The 27,805-nt window shown below is 36.1% G+C and overlaps 1 protein-coding gene across 2 annotated transcripts; it reads right to left on the bottom strand.

The window, feature by feature from the left end:
* Positions 1–1,009: 1,009 nt before the first annotated feature.
* LOC139118900 (uncharacterized) lies at positions 1,010–27,320 on the bottom strand. Of its 2 annotated transcripts, none has more exons than XM_070682463.1 (17): positions 27,242–27,320; positions 26,525–26,622; positions 26,022–26,066; positions 24,594–24,701; positions 24,043–24,153; positions 21,066–21,179; positions 17,990–18,095; positions 17,050–17,183; positions 15,587–15,791; positions 14,571–14,702; positions 12,901–13,108; positions 12,555–12,670; positions 11,148–11,279; positions 10,256–10,498; positions 9,752–9,901; positions 7,634–7,768; positions 1,010–6,447 (listed from the first exon to the last, which is right to left on the bottom strand). In XM_070682463.1, the coding sequence occupies exons 1-17, from the start codon at positions 27,294–27,296 to the stop codon at positions 6,047–6,049; spliced, it is 2,493 nt and encodes an 830-aa protein (XP_070538564.1). In that variant the 5' UTR covers positions 27,297–27,320; the 3' UTR covers positions 1,010–6,046. The 2 variants fall into 2 exon arrangements, with proteins under 2 accessions (XP_070538564.1, XP_070538565.1); XM_070682464.1 differs by having other exon boundaries at positions 24,594–24,698.
* Positions 27,321–27,805: the final 485 nt, after the last annotated feature.

The raw sequence follows: 27,805 nt of genomic DNA, 5'->3' as shown, positions 1-27,805 counted from the left end.
GTTTGCACTGACTATTGATATGGTTAGAAGTTGTTATCAAGTTGATCAATTTACTTTTACATGATAAATGATCTTATAAATAGCCTGTCCCTTTCATAAACCTTGTGGCAAAAAATTTCACACACACATAACATATATATATATATATATATATATATATATATATATATATATATATATATATATATATATATATTATATGTATGTGTGTGTGTGTGTATAATACTGAGAATCTAGGAACTTGTAGTTGTCACTCTAAAGGCTGTTTCATGCGCTAAGCAATCATCGCGAGTGGGGATTTTGCGGAGAGAGAGAGAGAGAGAGAGAGAGAGAGAGAGAGAGAGAGAGAGAGAGAGAGAGAGAGAGAGATACCAAAGTTACGCACTTCATTAGAAATTGAGGAAGGGCAACGTCAAGGTATTGGCCCCATTCATAGAGGATGCAGTATTTGTAAGTCACAATATATCGAAGATGAATATCATTTTTTACTGATTTGTCCTCTTTTACGCAAATTTGAGATGTGAATACTGGTTATATACCATCTGAGACTTTTGTTGTCCCGCACTTTCATAAATTCAACAGACTTCTGGATTCATCAGATACAGAAATTCTAACAAATCTGTGCAAGATCTGTGCAGAATAACAGGAATATATTGATGGAGAATGAGACGATTCATAACTATTGCCTTCCATTTTCCTACCAATATGTGCTACAATTTGTCGCTGAACTTTAAACGTAGGTGTTGTTAGGGAATTCGTTTCTTTTCATTGTGTTAGCATGCAGGCATATAATTATTCCGAATTAGACGAATTCTTGACAAATAAGCTAAAACACTGATATGAGAATTCTAATAATTATGATATCATAAAAAATAAACGCAGATAGGAGACGTGTAAAATAGATAATATGTTAATTCAGAGAAAGTTATTACAGACTACGCAAGTCGACTAGGCAATTCAATCACGCCCATTTTTCCTAGTAGGTAGAGGGAAAATTCCATATCTCAAGTTACAATGATTTTACGGCCGCATCAAAGTCCTTAAGCTGCACAATGTGACCGTCTTTTTTATTATTATCAATTTATTGAACTTTTGCAACCAGACACTATTCAAGTACAGAAACGTTGGATTCTTACAATTAAAAATTTACACAATTTGAAAAGTTGACATTAAAACTTGTCTATTTAAAGTCATAAAGAGACATTAAACGGTTCTAAAACACACATATTAAAAGGAAAGATATCTTTGATCATCGTAAAGAAAGTAAGGGGTAAAGCTATGCTTAACGACACCTAGTGGTAGACTATCGTTTTGAGTGGCGAGTCTTTCTGGTGGAAACTTGGTTGATCAAACAGTCAACCTTGTCAATATCAATACAAATTTTATGATAGAAAGAATGACATGATAGGATCTCTCTTCTCTGGTGCTGTGTTGCATTTAGTTATAATAGATTCTTGATATGAAGTGTCTGGATATATGATAATTTATTTAATTTTATTTATTTATTTGGCTTAATGAGAGTAACCTGGTAAACTCTAGAGAGAGTTTATCTCCCCAAGGGCCCTCGACATTACAACAAATATATACAAAACCACAAAAACAATTTTCAAAAGTGAAAATTCAAATAACCACATATAACAACTGCCACATTTAACAGGAAAAACAAGAAAAAATTAAAATTCTGCCCAATATTGTTCTAAATAATTGTTTTTAAAAGAGACAAGTGTCTCAGAAGATTTGACTTCTGTTTTTCTGTTTTCAACTTATTCCATTCCATAGCTCCCTGTACTGACCACGTGTTTTTAAAAACATTCAGTTTGGCTCTAGGGATATCAAGCTTATATTTGGAGCTAGCTCTGGTCACACGGCTGTGACACTGATTGACATATTGGAACATTTCCGTCATATACAATGGGGCTATACCTTTCAAGGATTAAAAAACTAAACACTTATTATCGTGTAAAATTCTATCAGGTTAAGGCATAATATGTAATGATCTAAAATGTCGATTGGTTGGATAATTATACTTACTGCCCATCATAATACGTACAGCGCGTTTCTGTAATTTGAATAACTTGTGTATATTTTTTCACTAGTTCCCCATGCACTACAACAATAGTCCAAATGGGGAAGTATATATGCATTATAATATGTTCGTCTATAACTTAATGGTAAATACCGTATTATATGTCTAAGTAGAGCTATACGTGAATTGACCTTTTTATAAATTGAATGAGTATTTGACTTCCAGTTCAAGTGTTGATCTACAACTATTCCCAGAAGTCTTTCTTCATTTAGAGAATCTAAAATATTCTGACCAATTTACAATGAAGAACATTTCTTGGTAGACGTGACAATCTCTGATGTGTGGTCATAAGCATGGTCTTTGTTTTACTTGTATTTATAACCAGTTCATTTTGCATGCACCAATGTCTTATTGATTCAAGATTATAATTCAGTGTTTTTTCAATTTCTACCAGATTCTTTCCTTTTGCCATGATTGTAGAATCATCGTCATACATTTCAATGGTGTTGTTGACAGCTAAAGGTAAATCATTAACAAGCGACCTAGCGGCCGATATAGCTCCGCTGTGTTTATGTAGAGAATAACTATTTTTGACACATGTTGAAGAAGGTGGAAATTTTTGATAGCTCATTTCAGTGGCCAGAAAAAAGTGGCTAAAATAGCTGCAAACATACACAATAGAAGATTTTATCATACTTTGAATATATCACATCGGATCATCCCTAGGAACATGTCCACCAAAGCTATGTGATGAGTAGTTTTTTGAGAATAAAATTTTCTGACCAAAAATGGCAACAATTGCTCCCCAAAATAAAATTTGCAGATTTCATCATAATTTCAAAAGATCAAATTAAGTTCATCTGTAGGAACCTGCATATCGAATTTCAAAGCTATCAGACCAATACTTTTTGAGAAACACATTTTTTGACCGAAAATGGCAAAAATTGACCCAAAAATTCAAAATTGCAGATTTCCTCATAATTTCAATAAATATCATTTAGTTCCTCTATAGAAACCTGTATACAATATTTCAAAGCTATGAGATGAGTAGTTTTGGAAATACACATTTTTTGACCAAAAATGGCAAAAATTGCCCCAAAAATACAGAATTACAGATTTCATCAGAAATTCAATATATATTACTAAGCTCATCTGTAGAAACTTGTATACCAAATTTCAAAGCTATCAGACCAGTACTTTTTGAGAAATACATTTTTTGACCAAAAATGGCAAAAATTGGCCTAAAATTACAAAATTGCAGATTTCATCATAATTTCATTAAATAACATTTAGTTCATCTGTAGGAACCTGTATACCAGATTGCAAAGCTATCAGATGAGTACTTTTGGAAATACACATTTTTTGACCAAAAATGACAAAAATTGCCCCAAAAATACAAAATTACAGATTTCGTCAGAAATTCAATATATATTTTACTTAGTTCATCTATAGAAACCTGTATACCAAATTTCAAAGCTATCAGACCAGTACTTTTTGAGTAATACATTTTTTGACCAAAAATGGCAAAAATTGCCTTAAAAATGCAAATTTGCATATTTCTGCACAATTTGAACAAATCTGAAATAGATCATCCCTACGGACATATGTACCAAATATCAAAGCTATCTGACAGGTAGTTTTGAAGAAGAAGATTTTTAGATTTTTTTACCAAAAATGACAAAAATTGCCTTAAAAATACAAATATTCAAATTTCACCCCGATTTGAACAAATCTAACTGAAGTCACCCTAAGTAAACTGCATATCAAATTTCAAAGCAATCGGACAAGCGGTTTCAGAGAAGAAGATTTTTTTACCAAAAACACAAAAAAATGCCCCAAAAATACAAATATGCAAATTTTACCACGATTTTAACAAACTTAAGTGAGGTCACCCCAAGTGAACTGCATATAAAATTTCAAAGCAATTCGGACTTGCGGTTTTAGAGGAGAAGGCAATTGTTGACGGACGACGACGACGACGGACGACGACGGAAGACGACGGATGACGACGGAAAATCAACCTATTTGATAAGCTCCACATCGCTGTCAGCGGAGCTAATAAACAATATGAATAAAGGGGCCCAAATATGCTACCTTGAGGAACCCCAGTAGATATCGGTAAAGCATCAGAAATTTGATCTTGAAAACAGACAACTTATTTCCTATTTGAGATATATGAATGAAACCAGTTTATAGATGTTATATCACAATTATAGATTTCAAGCTTTTTAAGAAGTACATCATGGTTCACCAGGTCAAAAGCTTTGCGTAAATCTATAAAAATTACACCATTTAGATCACCATTATCCATAGCCTTAGACCAGGTTTGAACCATTTTACATAAAACTGTCGCACATGTGAAACCTTTTCGAAAACCTGACTGTGAGTCATTAACCATAGGTTTTAAGAACCTGTGTAAATGACTATGAACATGTTTCTCAAATATCTTTGAAAGGACCGGGAGTACTTAAACATGCCTGTAGTTTCCATCATCTTGTAAGGATCCAGACTTGTGCAAAAGGGTATACCTTTGCTCCCTTCTACATATCTGGAAACACACCTTTTTTAAGCTTAAATTATAAACGTACCATAAAGATCTAGCTATAGCGTTCGATGATAATTTAAGAATCTTAGGACTTATCCGATCAAGTCCAGTAGCTTTAGCTGTATTTAAACTTGATAATTCTTTTAACACAAATTCCTCGCTAACTGGAGGGATTTTAAAACTCACATCTGGACCCAAAATGTCATGAACATGATTTCTAAGTTTTGTAAAATCTGTTTCTGATAATGCTCTATTTTGAACTGATCCAAGAAGGATGGCCCTGTCTGCTACTAGCTGTCGGTGCATATTCGACCACAGGTCTTATGATTGACATACACTATGTTTGTAAATGCTTTATGCTCAAGCCTGGTCTTTTAAGAAGTTATTGTAGTCAATATAATCAGACCAAGACAGTGTATCATTTATCATAACTTCGAGAACTGTTTGGACATCTACCCTGTCTATGACAGTTAATTTTGTGAAAATTTCTAGCTTTTCTTTCGTAAAAGAGATGAACTAGTCTTTTAACTTGTTTGGATTCGGTTTCATGTTATTTACCTCAGGCATTTGTGTAATTTAAAGCTTCCTGCATGGAGCTTTGGCAATTAGAAAATACTCAGACTTTAAGTTAGCAGTATCGTCCATGAATTCATATGTCAGAGTATTGGGTTTCAAATCATTTATCATCATAATAAATTGTAAGAGACAGAGCCATGAACCCTGTAGTAAAGCTCCATAGACTTTGATTTAGTCTGAGACTCGTTGTTGCCTGTCACTAAGGAAGGGAGCTATCCACGAGACCAAAATTGCCGAGACTTTCATATCTTCTATTTCTTGATAAAAATATTGTGATAAATAAGGTCAAAAGCTTTTGAGTAATCTAGCAGAACAACATGTGTTGTTAAGCCCCATTCTGCTGCCAGATACCATTGATGGAACATACCTATCATGCAGTGCGTTGTAAAGGTGCTTTTAATTGCACTTCTTTGCTTTGGATCAATTTTATCTTTGAATTCTTCGAGAAGCCATGTGCCACAAACGATTCAAGTATCTTACATAATACAGGTGTCAAGGCCATTGGTCGTAGATCTTTAAATGTTTATGATTTATTTTGGATTCTCATTTGTTTTCATTTTCTAAGGAAGCATTCGTTTTTTACGGTGGGGTCGGTGGAAATCGGGGGGGGGGCATGACTTTTAAAAAACCGTTTTTAAGGGGGGTGTCAAATTTTACAATCTATGATGGGGATGGGTCAAATTTTGTATGGAGTTATGGCAAAAAAAATTGATTTTGGAATTTCACCGAAATTTTGATTCACTATACATTGTGGTCTGTGAGGAAACTATGAATATTTTTTTACAATACAAAACTAACTTGATCTGGGCTTTTGTAAATGTTTGACGATTGATATAAATGTATGTGATGAGAATATTATGTTTGTAACAATTGCGGCAATTGACAGATAAGCTGTGCGCTCATAAAACATGATTTGGGACACTAGAGTACTTCTTTCCGCGGCATCTGAACAAAGTTAATAATGCCTTTTTAAATAAACCCATTCTTGTCTGCTTTTGCATATTTTTATCCAAAGCGTTTTCCAGTTCCATCCAAAATGTGTTTTCCTCTTTCTTTGAACCATATTCGGGCCACTTAATATATGTTATGAATTTGATGATTCGTTTGATCACCTGACAGTGGTTTGTGTGTTCGATGTTCCCCTTCACAATCGGAATCAGTTTCTGTCTTCTGTTGATCCAGTTGTCCAGGGCAATTCTCGCCTCTTGTTCGCATGTGCCACTCTCGAGGAAATTTGGAGAGATCACCAAAATGGCAGCCCGACTGTTGTCGAACGAGTCTTCGATGTTATCGAAAATAGCTATTGATAATGAAAAGAGGGAGATTGACTCAATATAGAAAGTCCACTGATCTGCGAAATATTGTGAAAGGACGTGCGACTCCTTCGAGTCGATAAATTGCGCTTTACCTAATTTTTTGACCCAGTCTCTTAGAAATACATGTGACCTTTAACCTTGTCATATTTTGACCCCCTAGGAAGCTGGTTTTTACTCAATATGAGCGCAAAATTAACATTTGTCTCCCATTTACATGGCGCATATTACCCATTCACCTGGAGATATTGTAAAAAATAGCGTGGTGACACCCTTTTATTAAAAGTGTAAACTAAATGGTATTATGTCAGGATTTTATTCGCCAAGTTTGGTCAAAATGACACCATTCAAAGCGACAGGAAGAAAGTTCGAAAATTATGTAGTGATATAATTTCGATATCGTCATTTTGTAATCAATACTTATGTTAAAATTTCTTTACAAACATCATGAAAACTATACATTCGATAGATATGGATCTTAATTCCTGGTATTTATTAAAATTAACTCATTTGCTAAGCGTTTTATAATTGCTTTCTTTAGTTTAAGTGAATTATATCATTTTTATTTATTTCTGACGACGCCATTTTAACGTCCGTTTCCATGGAAACGAGCGTGGTGACCCCCATTTTTTATTTCATTTTTACACTTGCACAACTTCCAAGAATATTTGTGCAAAGTTTCAAGAAAATGACACCACAACCTTATTTGACGTAATTCGTAGTACTTCACTTAAGGTAGAACGCGCCTCGGGGACAGATATTTGGACTCTTAAACTTTTACAATTCTTTTCTGATATACCACTTGTGGGGGTTCATTTTAAAGCTCTTGGTGTAAGAAAACTTTTCACCGGTTTAGTTTTCCGAAATTCGAAAATTTTATTTTTCTCAATAGAGATAGCACTGGGATGGCGGCTATTTTGAATTTTAAATATCGGTAAATCTTTGATTATTTTTTTCTCTAGTACCAAAATTTGCACTGTGACTTCAATTTTTATTCTTGATTTTGAAAGAGAATGGTTGAAGGATTCTTTAAGGAAAGTTTGATCAAAAGTTTCATTCGTTCCCTTTCGAGGCGTATACTACCTTAGACAAATATATAAATATAAATAATTGCCAAAACTCAGCTATCCATATTAATAACGACATTGTTTCGCTGACTTTACGTACACCCACCTTTTCCAGCTATAAAGTCTCTGTGATGTAGCAACTGTTTATATTTGCCGTTTCTTTCGATTCTCTCCATAATATCTTCGGCGAAATCTCCGTCCTTGCTACTGTACAACACGAAGGCGTCGTATTCTTTGTCACCTGTAAAATTATCGACTGTTATGGCCTTCCTAACCGTATATGTAGGCCTCGTTCTATGGTAACGGCTATCATACCAAGTTTAAAGTAACAAAATATCAGGGGTCCGCATTATTTGTTTGGGATGGTAGTGTGCGTACTACAGGGATGACAATCATGCACAACCAACCAGCTGTCAAGGGCAGTTTAAATTGTGCTATAATATTGACTTAAGGTAATATGCACCTCGAACGTGAAAGACTTAAACTTTTGCTCAAACTTTCCTCAAGGAATCTTTCAATCATTCTCTTTCAAAATCAAGAATAAAAATAGGGGGTCACCGTGCAAAGTTTGGTACTAGAGAAACAAATAACCCAAGATTTACCGATATTAGAAATTCAAAATGGCCGCCATCCCTGTGTTAACTCTATGGCAAAAAATAAAAATTTTCGAATTTCAAAAAACTAAGCCGGTGAAAAGTTTTCTTTCACCAAGAGCTTTAAAATGAACCCCCACATGTGGTATATCAGAAGAGAATTGTAAAAGTTTGAGAGTCCGAATGTCTGTCCCCGAGGTGTGTTCTACCTTAAAACAAAGGAATGAATATGTTCGTGAAGGTTCCATGTTATAGTAAACTCGAGCTTATCAACAGTAAATGAACAAAGAGGGTAGGGATACTCAGTGGTCTTGGTCAACTAAACTCTGTTAGATATGCCACATCAAATAAACACGGTATAAAATTTCAATACATTGCCAATAATGGTGTTGAAATTTGTTGAGAAACATACGGAAACATACGTATTTGATGGTCATCTTGAAGTCTTTTTTGGGAATGACGATGACGATATAATGCGCCAAATGAGATTGCTGTATTCACAGGCGAATTCACTTATTCGTAAATTTCACAGCTGTTCAACTTTGGTCTTTTCCAAACTTTCTGTTCTTCCATGTACAGTTCCCATTTATGGAGTGTTTTCTCCAAAAGATGTATGAGCGACATTCATGTTGCTTATAATAATAGTTGTAGAATTCTTTTGAATATTAAGCAAAGGTTAAGCATAAGTGAAACATTTGTAGGTACATTTGTACGTAATCACATTTTGACCTTTGACAGTAAACAACGTGCAGCTAGGGATGGTTTTTATCTTAGATTGAATAGAAGCACGAACACTTTAGTCTGCTCAGCTTTGTCTGATTATGTTATTAAAAAGGGTAGATGATGGAAATGTTTCATGACAGATTGTTTATAAGGTTTTACTGTGTTTGTAGAATCTCTGTATTGTATTGTTGAGACTTTTTTAATGGGTGCACGTATTTTTGTTGTTGTCTTCGTCATTGTTTGTTTTTATTTTAACTTTTTATATATCTATAAGCTGGTTCTCGAAATAAAGGATATTATTATTATTATTATTATTATTATTATTATTATTATTATTGGTAGTAGTAGTAGTAGTAGTAGTAGTAGTAGTAGTAGTAGAAGTAGTAGTAGTAGAAGTAGTAGTATAGTTGTTGTTGTAAATCAATGCTTGAATTTTTAGCATTATTAGTTTAACACGATTGGAACTAATTGGGATAACTGGATGGTGAAGTAATGTCGCTTTAATCTGCAAATGTAAGCTCATTTGCTTTTTAAATTGCATAATCTATACACTTGTTCTCATTAGTAATTTGTAATATTGCAACATTCAGCTGTAGAGCACCTAACACTTTGAGAACTTTGAAAAATATGAAGATGCAACTATTCCAAATTAGTTCAAATCCTGTTGTTTCAAGAATGTCCATTATCAATCATTATTTGATGGCAGTTTTGAACGAAACTAAGATAGGAACTTATGCGAAGCTCAAAGAAATTAAATTTTCGTTGCCATGAATCAAGATAAAATGGAAGTAATTTACATTGTTATAAAGTAAACGTCTTTCCGACTCGTGACTACTAGAGAAATATTTGCCATCCGTATGCACGCATCTGTATGTGTATACCATTAAAAGAGACAAAAGCTCACTTACCATCGTCTTCAAAGTCATCTATGTCGGTCGTCAAAAGCAAATACATCTGTAGCCTGTAGCGGTATCCAAGATAGAAACATACTGGGATGACAAAAACCAGACAAGCTATTGCAATCCCGATGATGAGGCCCAAATGCAGCTTCCTTTGCTCTATAACGAGACGGTAAAAATGTTACACTGATGAGAATTTTGAGGTTGTGTTTTGGCTTTACGCAGAAACACAGCACAACCACAAACACACTGTAACAAGCAACCATATTTAAAAACATGCATTCTGCTTACACAAACATTGACATATGCATATTAAATGATCATACAACAATGCATATACATAAAACTGTGCAACGGCAACTTAATCAATGTACATACAAACAGGCATATATACATGCGTGCGTGCGTGCATGCGAACATACATACATACATACATACATACATACATACATACATACATACATACATACATACATACATACATAGACCATTGAATGTTACAAAACTACTCACTTATGACCTTGACCCTAAATTGACAAGTGTCAGTGTTGTTTGCCGAGTCAATTGCTGTGTATTTGACTTCAGTTGTTCCAATGGGGAAGACACTGCCAGGTGCGTAGTTGTTCTGTACGGTAACATTGTCCGAGTTATCACTTACTGTTGGTACCTGCCACGTAACATTGGTCTCTGTGTCTTCATCTCTGATGACTTTCGTTATCTCCTGTGGACATCCATCAAATTTTGGAGAAACTAAGTCTACAGGTAAATAAACATTCTCAGCATTAATGCGTATCAGTAATAAAAGCTAGGTCAACATATAATTATAATAAAACTTATGAGATTAACATAAGTCAAATCATCATATCACTGTTCGATTTTATTCTCGATTTTATTCAAAGCAATATTCCGTAGTGCGGAAGTCAAGTCGAAACTGCAAGACTAACACTTTCCTACCGTGGCCGAAAACGACACTAGTCCTCTTCATATTGTAATTTCCTTCTTCAGATTCGAGCTACACTCTGCAGATTCGAGCTACGCTTTTCAGTTAAGATCGTGTTCGGCCATGTTACTTTCCCTAGAGGAAAGTTTGAACCATACCCTTACCAAATCAAGAATGACAAGCAGGGATTGTTTTTTACATTTACCTATGCTTGAAATTGAAAGTGGCCACCATTTCTGTGTTAACTCTATTGGAAAGAAATAAATGTTCTATTTTCATAAAACAGATACGGTGTAAAAATACCTTAATCCGTGGGCTTAAAATTTAGGCCCGTACAAAAGGTGGATCAGAAAAGTATTACAAGAATTTGAGAGTCTGAATAGTTGTCCCTGGGTGTAGTTTACCTTAAGGTAAAAAAGAACTGTTTGTGATTCAATTCTAACAGATACGGAGTGTTTTCTTTACCAATATGACAGTGTCTTCCTGTCCAGCCAGTGTTGCAGACGCAGCCAAAGTATCGGTCACAGGAAGTTGATGACCCTGGTACACAGTCACATGACAAGTTGCAGTATCGTCCGAAGAGATTTGTAGGGCAGACTATTACGTAATGTAAAATGAATAAAAAGGTATATAATATACATGCATAGTATGAAGGTTGAAAATAGCGAACAGTATGAAATCATGCCCTATAAAAGAATTCGACCAGTCCGTGATTGTAAGGCCCTATATGTATCACAGTGAATTATCTATCGCTCAAATTTTCCTCATTGAAACTTCCTACCATTATCTTAGCAAATCAAGAATAAAAACAGGGGTCACCGTGCAAAGTTAAGTATTAGAGAAACAAATTACTTAAAATTTACCGAGATTTGAAATTCAAAATGGCCGCCATCCGTCTGTTAACTCTCATGGGGAAAAATAAACTTTTCGAATTGCGAAAAAAGTATGACGGTGAAAAGCTTTGTTACGACAAGAGTTTTAAAATGAACCCCCACAACTAGTAGGGTAGAAAAGAATTGTAAAAATTTGATCATCCGAATATCTACCCCCCCCCCCCAAGCATATTCTACCTTAACAAGCGGAACACTTTGATAAGTCAGAACTACAGTGTATTATTACATATCTTAATTTGATATGCTAATGTCATTATTATTATAAATAAGCAAAGAATCAATGGTAAATAGGTACGAGTAAGGACGGTTACACTGTATGTGACAAGGTTGCTCTCAGAAACAGAAAAACTATATGCCGATTCAAGCAGCTGCGAGAGTAATAAAATTCGCGGCCAACCCTAGGACACGCGTACATGTCATATGATTCCGGGCATCATAGCTTCCAAACTTCAACGTGATAGGTTTGCGCCATGAAAGTGTACACCGTATTAAATGGAACATTTTAGTTCTCAGACAAGGTTCGTCTTGAAGCACCATTTCACGTACAAGCACCTATTTCCGCTAGTTATTTATCTTCTGTTTAATATCAGCCATAAACGATAATCACGATCCTGTCCAACATCTCTGAAATTCCGACATTGATATATCAATGAACATACCACCTTATTAAATCTCCTTGTTTGTATTTTCATGCACCAGCTTTCATCATTTCGAGATTACCCCTACATGTGTGGGCATAGGAGTAGCGTATATTGCTCCAATTTCGCCTATCCTTTCCCGAGGGACAGATCACCTAATTTACCATCCCTACGTCACAGCCACAGGCTGGAACCCAAGTCTGAACTTTTCCGCATCATTTTCATAAATGTTTCTTTGTATTTCTTAAGGTTTACGCTTTTACTCAGCTCATGCATTTATAAAAACTATCATCTGCGTTGAGTTTTTATGTGGGTGGATGAAACTCCAAAGAAATGTTTACCCGTGGCGACAGTTGCGGAAGCGACGTAGACACTATTATACTTGTCAGTTACTGAACATTCATACTGGCCAGTCGTTTTTTCGGAAACACCTCCTTTAATCTGTAAGACAGAAATTCTGCAAAAATAAAAGCAGATCGTCAGCTTAATGCTTTTGATTGCACCATACAATTATCTACGACAGTCACACCGAGATCTCTGACTTTAATGAAACATACAGAAGATGATGAGCTTACGAATATAGTGGAAATTCACTGATCTTCACGTAATGTCACAGACTTGAAATGTCAGCTCAGGTTTTGAGTAAACTTTATGTCTGTAAGGTATTTATCACTTCGATATACCTACCCAACCTTGTGTTCATCTGTAAAAAAGCCATCTTTAGTATGATTCAAAGGTGGGTGACTTAAGTATTCGTTATTAAGAGACCATGTGATATTTCTGATCCATTTGTTTTCTTCTGGCGATTCTATATTGTGGGTCTTACATGTTAGAATTGTAATTGTGCCATATTCAACGTACTGTTGCTTCGGGAAAATCTCAACCATAGGTTTTGCTGAATAATACAAAAAATAGAGTGAATCAGATGCTGGATGGACTATACTACCAAAAAAAATGAGGAGTATGTGTAAAGCTATAGTAAACATGCAACATGCAACTCATCACTGACAACCTACATGTTAAGAAAACTGGCATTAAAATCATAATCACTCACAGAGGTCACGCTAAACTGTGGATGATTCTGATGTTTGCAGCATCAATTTTCAGAATTACCTGACGATATTTTATTTATTTATTTATTTATTTATTTATTTATTTATTTATTTATTTATTTAAATCAGGCTCCAGGCCCATCGGTGTAAAACAAAAAATAAATAGTATGGTACTAAAAAGTACAATTGTTCACACCCAAAAACAGAGGAAAACAAGCTTGTATAAAATGTTTCTCCAATGCCTGATCAGAATCTATATATGTACAATTATAATCATCTCTTCACTATACCTATCCCACATGGTGTTCATATATAAAAAGCCATCTTTGGTATGATTCAAATGTGGATGATTTACGCATGCGTATTAAGAAACCATGTGATACTTTGTATCCATTCCTTTACTTCCGGATATGACCGATAAGCCCTGATTTTCATTCAAAAAGCATCTATTCTCACACTAGCCATACCTTATTATCCGATATCGATGAAACATATCGTTCAATAATTCAAAACTATTCAAGCTAACCGATGATCAAGGTTTCCGACTAGTTTGCTGGCTATTAATTGATAAATTTGCTTTGTGGCAAGAAAAAATTTACGATCTTATGATCTGGTTCTGACTTTCAGATTTTTAGAAGAATCGTCAAAACACGGTCAGCTGTACAAGAGACTGTTCTCATGTCATTACAAATATTTTTACTTGGTGAACGCTAGCATCGAATTGATTGACAAGGGCGAACTTCATCATCGTCTTTGCCGAGGCAATGAGTGGACATCAAGTAAGCCGACGTACAGAGTAATTTGTACTGCAGATCTGAAGTATTTGTCGTGTGATATTTGGTCGGCAAATGATTACATCAGACCCTACTGCAGACTACATATTATCAATGAGGAGTGGTAAAATTGAGAATCGGAAATATTATCAAAGTAAGCATAAAAGAAGACCGTTCTTGAGGAACTTAACTTCGGCGACTTGACTTCACGGAGACATTAATCCATAGGGACAAGAAATTAAAACCCCGGGGCTATCTAGATGAATGGCAATATGGCGGCTTATATAGCGGAGAATGCCACATGTATAGTAAAATAAGCTTAGTCGGGGATGTGACGGAACAGTCGTCAAGGACGTTTTTGCTGGATCTAGGTTCTGTGGGTTGTATGTGCAAATCCGATAGAGTAAGTATGATTTCTTAAATGTAAAGCCTTTCCTCATGAAGCCGATTCTCTGCAGTAATTGGCTCTGTTACAGGAACATAATAATGCTGTGTTTCTTTCAAAACTCTAGAAGCGTTGACTTAGACTTACGGATATCACAAGCAGGTCCATACCATCCCGGTTTACACCTACATGCACCATTAAATAAATTGCAGTCCCCATCGTTCATACATATACAAACTTTGTCGCACTTTATCATTCCATATTTTCCCTCCGGACAACCTTTCGGTGTAGGAGAAAAATTGATTATTATATGGTGTAAATTGTGTCAATCATGACAGACTTGTACGGTAGCAAATCATTTCGCACTTACTTTCTTACCATGTGAAAAACTGAACATTAGAAGTCACTTATATTACTGGTGTCGTTCTTTGCAAACTGTGTACAATGAAGATATATATTACAACCATTTGCAGTAATAGAGCGCGAAGCCACTGCAGTGAACTGCAATAAAACTGCTTACACTAATTAGTTTCAGCTGTAGCCGTGGCCACTTTGGTGTTGAACAAGGCTACTTGATAAAGACCAAAAAGTCTGCTTGTACAAAGGCAAAACTAGTTCTGTCTGAGGCTCGAGTTGTAAATGAGAGTTTACGATTGGCACCCTGTGTTCAAGATTAAGATACAATGTAACATTACCATGCACTGGTCCATGTACAAATCTTTTTTATTTCAACTTCCCCAGACAAACTGTCTGCATGGGACATACAATGTTGTCGACTTTGCCAGCTGGCTACAGCTGAAACTAATTAGTGTGAGCAGTTTTATTGCAGTTCACTGCAGTGGCTTCGCGCTCTATTACTGAAAAGGGTAGTAAAATTTAAAATTGGAAGGACACATGCTATTGAGTACCGAATGTAAACTCAGATAACTTTCAAAATCAAGTATATCTTCCAGATCAGCTTAATCAACGTAATGCATATTTGCCGTGTCGTTTAATACTTAGATGGCATTCACGCAAAAGGCTTTAGGTATATTGTATAAATGAATGTCATAGTTGGTTCTGTTGCTGTAGATACTGTATACATTCTTTCGGAATGACTCCGGTTCTTTTTAATGAAACTCTTAACATTTACGTTCTTGATTGTGATACCATGGTATTCTTACCAATATAATCTATCCAAACGTGAGTTGAGATAAGTGTTCTAATCCCCTTGTAGAACGTCACGTGCATTGGCATCGGAGGTGCCTTGGTGTTGACATTTTTGAAGTCAACCTTTAATAATGCATATGTCTGATTGACATTGATGCTGCCATATTCGGCTTTGTTGAACCAGTGATCATCGTACAAAGCATCGGGTGGAAAATCTGCCTGTTTGAAATAACAAGTGGCGCGAGACGTTCGATATTCGAGGAAAATAACTCGTGAGCGAAAGTGCTCCTGTGTGAACACAAATGGCTGAAAGGATTGAATGACGAGAATGTGCCAGTGGTGAACTATAGATCAAGAATATTGTGACGGGCTGGTTTTATATATAACCCTAGCTCGACTTTTAAAAAGGTCGTTTGAGAAAAGTATATACATGTATCAGTAATCTACATGAAGCACAAATAAGATCCAAGTTGGCAGGAGTAAGGGCCGAGAAACATCGAATATTATCCTGGTAAATTGGAGAAAAGTCTTGTAGGTTGCAGAAAATGAAAAGCCTTTGCAGAATTGTTAATGATCGTAGAGCAAAATTCCCAATTTTACTTGAATGTATACACACACAAGGAGCAGATAATGGATGTATTCATAATGACATAAATAGTTGGGAATTGTGGGTTAATATTTTTAAAATCATGGGCACATAGAGCTATTGAGGGTTTAATCATTAATTTTAGTGTAAGAAAGCCGTATGGCAAATGCAAAATCAACTCGAACGGACTGAATACCCACAGGATTTTATAATATTTTCTATGTGATTATCCTCGAGAACTTGTCGTGAGTTCTATTAATTGGCAATGTCGGTATTATTACTTTGATTCATTATAGAGACGCAAGGACAAGCTGGACACCAATTTCGTGAAACCACGGTTACAAAATCGTGGCTTTATAGAAGACGTAATTGATTTTGCAGTACAAAGGCAATAGCCATATCAAAGTATTGATGGTGGACAGGATGATAATTGGAAGGGTCTCACATGTATAAATGAGTTGAGTACTCACATCTTCAAAATTACGGTCAAAATTAATCGGTCTGTCATCCATATTTTTGTGTCTTTTATGAATTCCAGGTTTATTTTGTGTAGCCTAGCATATTGTCGGATAGAGTTTCCACACTTGCATAGCCGTCGTGAAATTGTACGCTCCAACCGCCGCCAGAATTACAATTCAATTATCAACATGAGTAGACATTGTAATCACCGTTTAGGGAGAATAGATACGGTTTTAATGCTCATCGTTTGTGTATTGAAGAACTGTTTGATTTTGCTTAATTACCTCAATAATTACAGAACACGCGACTGTTGAAACACTTTGAATCATTTGCCGAGGCTCCTTCAAATGAATTGTACCAGCTTTAATTTTAAAACCGTAGGTGGCATGTGCCCTGTGCATTAAGCTATACATAATAATAATATTAACTTACCTTTTGAGAATATATTGTGTAATTTGCAATAAGCCCACTTGCACTCTCCCATTTCATTTCAACATCGGATACTCTCAAACTGAAGTTCATGACACCATATCTTGGACGTATCGGCATAAACATTGTCAACATACCTAAAGATATATCATCCGAGAACTTGTAAGAGTGTTCATTACATATTAATGTTTTACTTCAAGGAAAACTTGACCAACAACTTAAAGTCGACATTTTGTATGTAGGTACATATGAGGATGTTTTAAAAAGTCTATGAAAACACAGTTCCGTTTGATGGTACTACCAGGTGATTCACTAACGCACAAATTTATGTATCATACCGAACAATAGTTTTATGCAACCTGAGCAGTACCCTAATTTATGTACACTTTACACTACATAAAACGATCGTCAAATTGCATAAATAGCCGACAGTTTAGCAATAAAAGCTCGAAAGGCCCGGGATCAGGATTAACTGAAGTGTTAAGGAGATTATGAGGTATTTCTGTCTTTTGTCTTCTTTGGAAATTGCAATCATTATCTAAATATATTGCTAGATTTTTGGATTAAGTCCGCACGGGGTTTAGGGCAGTTGAGTCAATCTTTAAAAAGTAAGTATATGGCCTTTTAAGATCATAGCGTACAATAGGCCCGTATAAGTAGCATGAATAGTATACCTTATTGATAAATTTCAGATAAATTCAGCATGGCTGTGTTAAATACATGTAACAGCAAGAATCAAATAGACAACAAACACGTATGATTTTGTCGCAGGATAGAAATAAAAAAACCCAAAGCACATTGAATATTTCTTCGACTTATTCTGTCACGCTGATTTACCGCGTATAGTTCCGATCATACGAGTTCATCCCCCCTCCCCCAAACAAAAAATGCGGAAAGTGTGATCAAGTATCAAAATATGAGGTTACTCATCGTTTCGACTTACACTCATCATTATTTGAGTCCTCCTTGAAGTTTGTGGCATTGATTCGTGGTTCAAATGTTTCTAGTGGCACTTTTGTCTTCCCAAAGAAAATCTCAACCGCCATGTCCTGTTATAAAGATTAGAATAAAGCTTTATTTCGAAGGAATTAAAGTGACACTCCCATTTGGTAACATTTTTAAAACACATTTTTGTGAATGCCAACGGTCGATATTTGACGTGCTGACTGCGCGCGGATCGCGAGATATCGATAAAACCATGTCCTCAAAAAAGTAAAAGTTTGAATTCCGGTGGCCCACCTGAATTCAGCTTCCGAACATCGAACGTTCGGCACTAGGGCCATTGTCAACTAAGCTAGGGAGTGCGAGTCTACGCTGACGCTGCTGTACGCTGACGATGTACGCCATAGTGTCACTCGCGTCGGTGATCGGTCATGCCCCGAGGGAGAAAGCTGAGTCTTACTGACTCGGCAAAAAAAAAGTTTGCTGATTCCATCAGAATTCGCATAGGTGACTAGTATAGCCGCTGGGAAAACTATTGGAAGTGCCTCGGCATTCTTACTCATAGATAATCGATGCATTGATGGTCTGTGACTCAATTCTGGTCGCACACACATTAATCCTATTTACAGGAAAAATGTCTAAATATTTTGAGTACATTTTACTTGAAAAAAGACAACATTTCATCGCGGAAATACCCTAGATAATCGCGGTCGGTACATCTAAGTATAAAACATCTATGCCTTGCTAAGAGCGCACTGCACGGATAGCCGACTCGAGTCGACAATGCAATACAATACAGTGGCAATTAACATTGACAGGATTTCAACATTTTGAAACTGAATACTAGTATGGCAAAAACTACCTTGACGCGGTAGGAGATGATATCAGTGATATAAATCTGAACTGTACATTTTATGCATATTCAAATTGGAAACATTTTTTACGAAACGGAACTAAGTTTCGGCCCACAGGCTGTCTAAGCACTGGCAGACGTAGTCATCAGAGGCGGCTAATATCTTACACGTAAAAAACTGATATATATATGTGGTATTGGTTAAAAGTATAATACAACTGATTTACAATAATGAAAACGACAAAAACTAAGGAGAAGTTTAAAAAAAACTTACCTGAGGTAAAGGCATAATGCTGTATATAAAGTCTTCGCAGTAAGAGGTAAATTAATTGCGTCTTTCGAACTTATTATGGACTCCCTAGAATATCGTCAGTCAGCACAACAACAAACCTTCGGGAGATTTCGTAAAACTTCGGGATGTGAAACATACGCTCGGGAAATGACATGTTTTTATCGATATCTCGCGATCCGCGCGCAGTCGCCACGTCAAATATCGACCGTTGGCATTAAAAAATGTGTTTTAAAAATATTACCAAGTGGGAGTGCCACTTTAATGCATGGGATCTTTTATGATGGTTAGAGATCATTTGAATTATTGAAATTTCTTTCCTTCACATTTTCATACCTATTAAAAGATGTTTGTGAGACTTGGGGCCTTGTAAGATGTTGCGAATGGTATACTTGTGCGATTATTTCCTTTAATTCTGAGCATACAATATTCTAACTTTCTTAACAATCATCTCCAGATTATACCTTGAAAAATGTAAAATAATCGTTTTACAAAAACATATGGCACTGGTCTTCGACAGAAATGTTTATGAAAACTTTAAAACTTTATCAAAGCTGATAGATACATACAAACGTCACAATGACGTTTATTTCTTGAAGAAAAAAATGAAGTGACCCGGGAATCACACTTCTTTTATCGTAGTTTAGGCCTGTGGCCCATATAGGAGATAAACAAAATGTTTGAATGAGTGCAGACTCGTTATTCGGTTGGTGATAGTGATCGTGCGCGGGATTCGAAGGATGGGAGCCTGCAAAGCAAAGAAGGGTATAATTTCCTCCTATCCCCGGCCCTCCAAGATGAAAGTTAGGTAGGAAGGGAGGAATGCCATTGAGGTGGCAGGTAAGTTGAACGCGGATGAAATTGCTGATAAATGGAGGAGTCGTTCAAGATAAGATTTCAGAGAGAATGTAAGAGAACGGAACGTCTGTCAAGGTAGAGGGCGTGACAAAGACCAGAGTAACTCGCTGGCAAGTATCCCTGATACAGTATATCTAGGAAAGCTGTTAAATTCGACGAGACGTGGGTGAGTTTTCAACAAACTTTCGTAATAGCCTTAACGTACGGGATTATATTTTAGCTTAGAAACATTATTTACTTCAATTCGCGCTACCTTGTAGGTTTTGTTTTGTGCTAAGGAGTAAAACCGTTTGATCTTGAAGTGCATTGTGGGTAAAAACGTCGACTTCTCACTATATATAGCAAGAGTAAGACACAGTGATCTGATAAATACTTGTAACATAAAAGCAAACGCTTTCACGGCAATAAGTTTAGTCTGTTAATTAGTTAAACTAGCTACACTCATTCATCTTTTCATCTTTTTAGGCATTTCTGGTATGAAATTTCTGGATAATCTCAAACTTTACTTTGACTTCTGTAATCTTATATATTTTAACTGTAGAAATCCGCCATGATGAAAATAAAGTCGACCGCCTGAGACTTACGTGACTCACCGAGGTGGCAAAATCGTATTTGAGGTATCGAGAATTTGGTGGGCAATATTAGTCACTAAAAAATTACAGTGACCAGTACTTTTCGAACAACTTGTTTTGTTATTGATACCGGTACCTAGGGAATAGTGTAGGGTAATATCTTTGGATTTCGTGCCCGATTTGTGAAGCGTTGGTGGATGTCAAATATTTATCTAGCACAATGACATTTAAATTGTGAGCTAGCTATTCACAAAGTTAAACTGTGTGAAGCAAAATCGTTGGAGAAGTCTCGTCTAATGCATCTTCAACGCCTGGACTTCTAGGTAAAGGTGTATTTGAAAACAGAAAATGCTATTTAAATCATATTACTTATTATTACATTTCGTGTGTTACCTTGTATTTAATAAACATCGCCGCTAAATGACAAACGGGCTAGCTATCGCATCAATAGTTTATTGAAAGATTTCACCTCTAACCACAGACTGAAAGAAACGTGATGACATACCAATCCTTTTCTTGGCCTCCTCGTCGGCATCTCACACGTTTCATTGTAGTAGGGCGGCCATCCTTCCACGTCTTCAAGGGTTATTTTGAGAGAACATCGTGAATGACTCTCTTCCTGCGTTGCGTCCATTTGAAGAACAAAAAAGGTAACGACTGAGATGAAAAACCATTAAGTAAATCATTTATCATACGGCATCTTCCACTTTAGTCATTAAATTTATTTGAACTCATCAAAAAGTGCATGTTTTGCTCTATTTATCTTCAAACAGACTGACAATGAATGTATGGAAGGTTTTAACTAACAAGTCAGACCTGATATACATCTCTGCACTTCCGCTATATGAACAAGATACAGTGCACAATAATTCCCGTTGAAGTTGATTATCCTCGTAGCTTTCATAAAATGCGTGCTTCAAGTCTCCACGATTTCGTACTGAATTAACTGCTGCTTTTGTAACAGAAGGTTAGCAATCGTGATACCGGCTTGTATGGTGAAGTACTGTATATATTCATAGTATATACCGACAGTATATCAAAGTTATATGAAATAGCAGAAACAAGAAGCATGTTTGTTAATAGACGATGAATATGACCAAGCATTATAGCATAATGATATCATTATTATTGCAGACGTCACAATATATTTAACAGTGAACAAAAGGGTTTATTATTCTCTATGTATCAACAGTCAGCGGAGTGATTCTTAAAAGTAATATCAGTGGTTTTACACAACAAGCAAGTTTTGGATATAGTACCTCCATATTTAAAATTCAAGACGCTCCTGTAGTTTCCTATGCCCATACATAGAGCATAGGAAGAAACCGTCTCAATTTCAACAAAGTCTTCAAGGATCTACACATCGGAAGCATCTCCCACAATGCTACCTGTTATTGCATGTCTTATTCCCTTTCGTTACAAACAGTTGGTCCAACTATTACGTGCACTTCTAAACTTCGACAGTTGTGTAAGTTTTTGCCACCAAATGTAAATCGGGGCTTTAACTTTTATCATCAGTGTTGGCGTTGCCGTACCAATGCGATAAAATGGGCTCTTCTTGAAGGAGAAGACATGGATGTCTTTCAGTGGCTACGCTCAGTCCAAGATACCGTTACGGTAAAGCTAGCTAAGACATTTGACATTTTCACTCTTCAAATGCTGTCATCAACACGACATCTGCGCTTTGGTGACCGTTCGGTATACGTGAATGCTTAAATGCATTATTTAATAGGTATGCTGTTGCGCCCGCAGACAACAAGAATATTTCAGGATATTTCAACAGCAACAAGACACTTGCTGTGGATGTGATTAAGATGCAAAGTTTGCTAATTAGCGACATATTTATCAAATTTCCTTGCATTACATTCATGCAAACTACAGGCATTCCTATTGGCACAAAATGTGCACCGTTTCTTGCAGACTTCAAGCTGACTTCAGGTAGTGTCCTAAAATATCTGGATATGAATGAGTGCTAAGTGTTTAAGCTAAATAAAATAACACTTAGAGATAAAGCTCCATCTCATCTATCAAGATGACTTGGATATTCAAGAAAGAACAGACAGAGTAGGCTCAGGATCAAACTTTGATATATTGTTCTAATTTCAATGTATGACATGTTAGGCTGTATCACAAGAGGGACGTTTTCAGTTTTGAAATCATAAACGTTCCTTACTCCAGTAATGTAACATAATCGCAATCATACCAATCCATAATCCAATAACACTAGGTCAGAATTCGTAAGACAATAGTTGTAAACATAGACACAAAACAGCACAGAACAGACAGTAAATAGACAGTACACAAACAAAGTCAAATTCATGAAAGAAAGATATATGGACCTCTGGCCAAAAGACCAAGAAGTGATGTCAGGTGTTTCGAAAATAGTAAGCGCATCCTGCCCCACATGTGGCACCCGCCATATACCAATCTGTAAGTCAGATAGGCAGTGGTCACTAACTAAGGCCCAATGTCACCGATGCCATCAGCGATCATGAATCATTTGTCGAAGAGAGATATTGAATTTATCTACCAGCTTACATAAGGTCTAGTTTGCATATATTTTAACACCTGGGATATTGTAAAGCTTGTAACTCATATGAGGACTTACAAGTGAGAAAAAAATATTTCCTCAAAGGCAAATGAGACGGAAGTTCTCATAAAGTATATTAGTAAGATTATTTATACAGTCTTGTATTAGACGTAGAGGCGCAAGGCGTGGTATTGAATCATGACACGTCTGTATTTCAAATGATGAGTGATGGTATTCATTGCTTTTGACACACATCGGTATTTGATGGCTCAGCCAAATTACACCAAATTTGTCATTTTAATCAATATTTGCAGGTGTAGCATGCTCACAGAGTATGCTTACCCGTACAACTTGGTAGCACCAAGATGGCCGTATCTGGTTCTTGTACCTCATAATTTAAATTTATTTACTTTCAATGATAATGATTATTAGATCTGCTTTGATGTCATATTACGAGGGTCATGTCACAACGTACACGACCGACGAGAAAGAGGGAGTTGAAATCACCTTAAGGAAGTATTCGCCTCGAAAGTGAAAGACTTAAACTTTTGCTCAAACTTTCCTGAATGAAACTTTCAATCATTATTTTACCAAATCAACAATAAAACCCGGGGGAATCACCGTGCAAAGTTTGGAACTAGCGAAACAAATTACCCAACATTTTGCGAGATTTGAAATTCAAAATGGCCGCCATTCCTCAGTTAACTCTATGGGGAAAAAATAAAATTTTGGATTTTCGAAAACCTAAGCCGGGGAAAGTTTTGTTTTTCTCCAAGAGCTTTAAAATGAGCTCCCACAAATGGTAGATCAGAAAAGAATTGTAGCAGTTTGAGAGTCCGACTATGTCCCCGAGGCGCGTTCTACCTTAAATGAATACCGAATTATTCTTCTTAGCGATAAAATATAGCGCAACGACATGATGCAACAGTTAGGGCACATAGTTATATCCTACCTGAGAATTCTTAATCACAATCACCAGGATGTATTCATGAATTATATCGCGGTCAAGGTATCCCTGCACAGAAACATCACCTGTTTCTGAGTCTACCGTAAAACGCTCGTTCTGTTTTGATAGAATAAAAAACAACTAATTAGGCCTATTCATATTGAAAATTATTCCACAGTGTACGTGTTGTGTTTATGTGCATTATGTAGGCCTAAATATACATGGTGGCATCTATCTATCTATCTATCTATCTATCTATCTATCTATCTATCTATCTATCTATCTATCTATCTATCTATCTATCTATCTATCTATCTATCTATCTGTCTGTCTGTCCCTCTGTCTGTCTACATGTATTTATCTTCACTACAGGAAAACTGTGCAAGTGCCTTGCATTCTGTTTAAAAATAGTGACTGTATGTAAGTATGTACATAAATCGACACAAGTTTCATGAATAAAAGCATGTATGGGAATGTGTGTACGTAAGAAATGCGTGTACCTGTACTTATGTAGAATGCGCAGTTAAATGTTGTAAGGATTGTGGAAATCAGCTCACCGTGTTTCCATCTACTATCTGTATAGTCCTACGTGCAGGAGGTACATCAGAAGAATAGCTTGAAACTGTTGATGTTTCATAACTCATATTACTGGTTCTAATGATCTGCTAGATTTCAAAGATCATCATCATTAAATGTACAAAGTCTAAAAACAGAGATGCTAAATAGTTAAAACGCTAGCACCACAAACATAAAAAGCTAACGAAATAACGAAATACAAGTCAACCCATTGATAAAAATCCGCAATACGACAAAAATTACCGCTCTATTGCAGCAAAATCAGAACATCATAGGAAAAGTTTTTACCCTTCAGCAGTCCGTCAACTGAATGGGGTGGACCCTTTAGCCAGATGTTCGTAACTTATTTATTGAGTGTTGTATCTTATCGGTGTTTGCTGATCTGTTTTTATATTGTAAATGTTTTAATTGTATTCTTCGTGGTTTAGAGCACGAGCCAATGAGATTTCTGGTGTATTTTTATTTTTAAACATACATTAGCGAATAAACTATGATGATGATGATGATGATGATGATGATGATGAAGACAAACCATAACTTACGTTTATTGGACACCGACTCTAAACACATCTTGCAAAACTGATAATAAAACTGTCTGCGCTACATTGCGATGGAAATAGTTAATAACGGCTCAGTAGAATACTGTGTGTGAATACTTTGGAAGCCTGCTATATGTATCAAATTTCGGAAAATTTTTGCAATCGGTTTTTCCACATTTGATTTTAGTATTGCAGGTATTTTACATGTAAATAATCTTCCATGGAAGGGAAAATAAGGACTTTTCGCAATTACTCTTCCGCTATCATTTGAAAATATTATCCTTTTCGAAAACTGGTTTCCATCTCTGCACTCCTCACCAGAAAACCTCCTCGCCACTTTATTCCAATAAAGATCACACTAGCCTCTCCTAAATACATGTATGAAAGTTCTCCACTTTAATGCTTTCTTTTCTACTCAGAATGACTTTATGTTAAGGAAACACATGTGCTTCAGGCTTTACTTGTAACAATTTGCATTGGTAAATCGCCCTGGTGGAAGAGTGGATTTCTTCTCACTGTTTTCGACACTAAATATGTACAAATCTATGGAATAATATGCTTATTTTTTTGAAATCAAGACATGTTGTTGAAGTTTCGATTTCTTTTGCCCTTGCAAAAGGTAGTTTGCTTGCCAGAAAGATTTTATAATTTCGTTTCTTTCTCTACTTACTATGATTTCAATTTGTTTAATGCATCCGTTGGCTGTGTTGATGGTTAGGCCAACACCAAGTGTTTATATTCATTCCTACTCGCCGCAAAGTTGCTTAAAGTTTAGTTGATTTCTATATTCTAGTTGTTGTTCACATAAATAGATGTTGTTTAGTCATATGTGAAGGAATGTTCGGATTGAATCTCATGACATACACTTACCTGATCATGAGGAAAGGTAAAGATAATATCACCGACAGGAGTGTCCTGAAGAATGTGAAGAAATATCGGGTTTATATAGTACATGTGTGTCTGTGTGTCTGTGTGTCTGTCTGTGTTGGTGTGTCTGTCTGTCTGTCTGTCTGTCTGTCTGTCTGTCTGTATGTATGTATGTATGTATGTATGTATGTATGTATGTATGTATGTATGTATCATTCCCTCAAAAACTAGCTGAATATATCTATTGTCACTAAAGGTGCCACTTGAGTAGAAAAGCAGAAGTACCGTACTTGATTCATTCGAATGTGTATTGCCATCGATACTTCCCCCTTATATTGTCTGTTTTACAATACAACTTACGAATGAGTGTCCTACAGTGCATACATATGCAAAGCAACTTTCGAGTTGTGAGCAATGGGTTCGGTGTTTACATGATGCAGAGTATACTTCCTCTACCATGTTCCGCATTTGAAACGTTGACGTAAAACAAGCTGGTAAAACCTTACCTCACGAACAAGAACTTCAAATAAACACGACAAAGTTGGCCTATTCACTCCATATATGTGAGTGTTATTTTCACTTCCTTCACACTCAATCCTTGTGCCTAGAATCAATAGAATGATTAAATCATATTTTGACGACATAGTAAAACGTAAAGACTACGCGAAGTCAATGTGCGAACATGCTTAAAATATCATAAGAATAAGAACAGGATTTGTGCCAAAATATACAATGTCAGGCCGCTTATTTGAAAGCGGTGTAATATATAGAGAACATTGATATGGTAATAGAAATATAACAACGTATAGATTAAAATATGCCCGACGAAAAGTAATACTATTACTAACAGTGTGGTATATTTCTAAAGGTGACTGCATGCATGGCAAATCGGTGGTTTTTTTCTGTTTGATATTCTATAACCAAGTATCAGTCAATGTGAAGCTCAAATCCCCTCTGAGCATGATTTTTTTAGGTTTATGTCACACCGAATTAGCATAGTTTATACCAGATTTACAGTAAAAATTTTCAAAGTGTCTCGATACATTCACTTCAGTCTCGACTGAGTCTACACCCGCATTCCGATGAAAGACGGAAATACCAAAAAAGGTTCTCTCCTGTTTTAGAGCAAGCATTGAACTTAACTGGTCATAACAGCGCAGCCAGATACGTAGCTAAACGATCTGACACACAATCACAGATTCTACCCATTTTTCCAAACTCACCTAAGTTTAGAAGCAAGTACAACAGTTCTAAGGCATAGAGAGCACCCAACGTCATGACGCTCGATTTCAACCGAGAAGTAACTGTGATCAGGACTGCGCATGCGTGCACTCTTTTTAACCGAAGAAAGTTCACACTAAGAGTGTACACTAATTATGACGTAAACCATGAGTTACCTAAATCTGTACAAGTTCATTGGTTTAATTTTGATCAAATTCGCAGAATGCTTCAAAGTTCTTCGACTCATTTTTCAAAATGTATCAAACCCCGGCATTTCTTTAGAATGGCAGTTTCATTGTGATGCTTTACCTAAAGTGTTAGTATCAATCAAAGTTTTCGGCAAATGTATCTACCTTGATGTAAATGGGTATATTTTCCCGTTGTGCCGAAAACGTCGAGCGGGGACATCAATGTCTGTAAGGGAAAGTACAAAGTTATGAGTTCGAGACTTACTCGTCTTGTTGGATATCTGCCCCAGGTCGTACTTGTATAAGACAGTCATCGGACTCAAGTGATCGGCAGCATACACCATTGTCGAAACTCGCAGAACGTAGATCCACCAATAG

This window comes from Ptychodera flava, chromosome 19 (assembly GCF_041260155.1).
Source record: "Ptychodera flava strain L36383 chromosome 19, AS_Pfla_20210202, whole genome shotgun sequence".
In the NCBI taxonomy this organism is placed as follows: Eukaryota; Metazoa; Hemichordata; class Enteropneusta; family Ptychoderidae; genus Ptychodera; species Ptychodera flava.
The sequence above is the reverse complement of the archived record's forward strand: the minus strand, read 5'-3'. Positions and strand labels throughout refer to the sequence as shown.

What these genes read in the sequence shown, in the direction of transcription:
- LOC139118900 (XM_070682463.1), bottom strand. Translation starts at nt 27,296, where the DNA reads ATGACGTTGGGTGCTCTCTATGCCTTAGAACTGTTGTACTTGCTTCTA. An exon ending in TTACCTTTCCTCATGATCAG is followed by an intron (nt 24,702 to 26,021) that starts GTAAGTGTATGT and finishes TTTGAAATCTAG; the next exon opens with CAGATCATTAGAACCAGTAA. An exon ending in AGATGACTTTGAAGACGATG is followed by an intron (nt 7,769 to 9,751) that starts GTAAGTGAGCTT and finishes ATAATTTTACAG; the next exon opens with GTGACAAAGAATACGACGCC.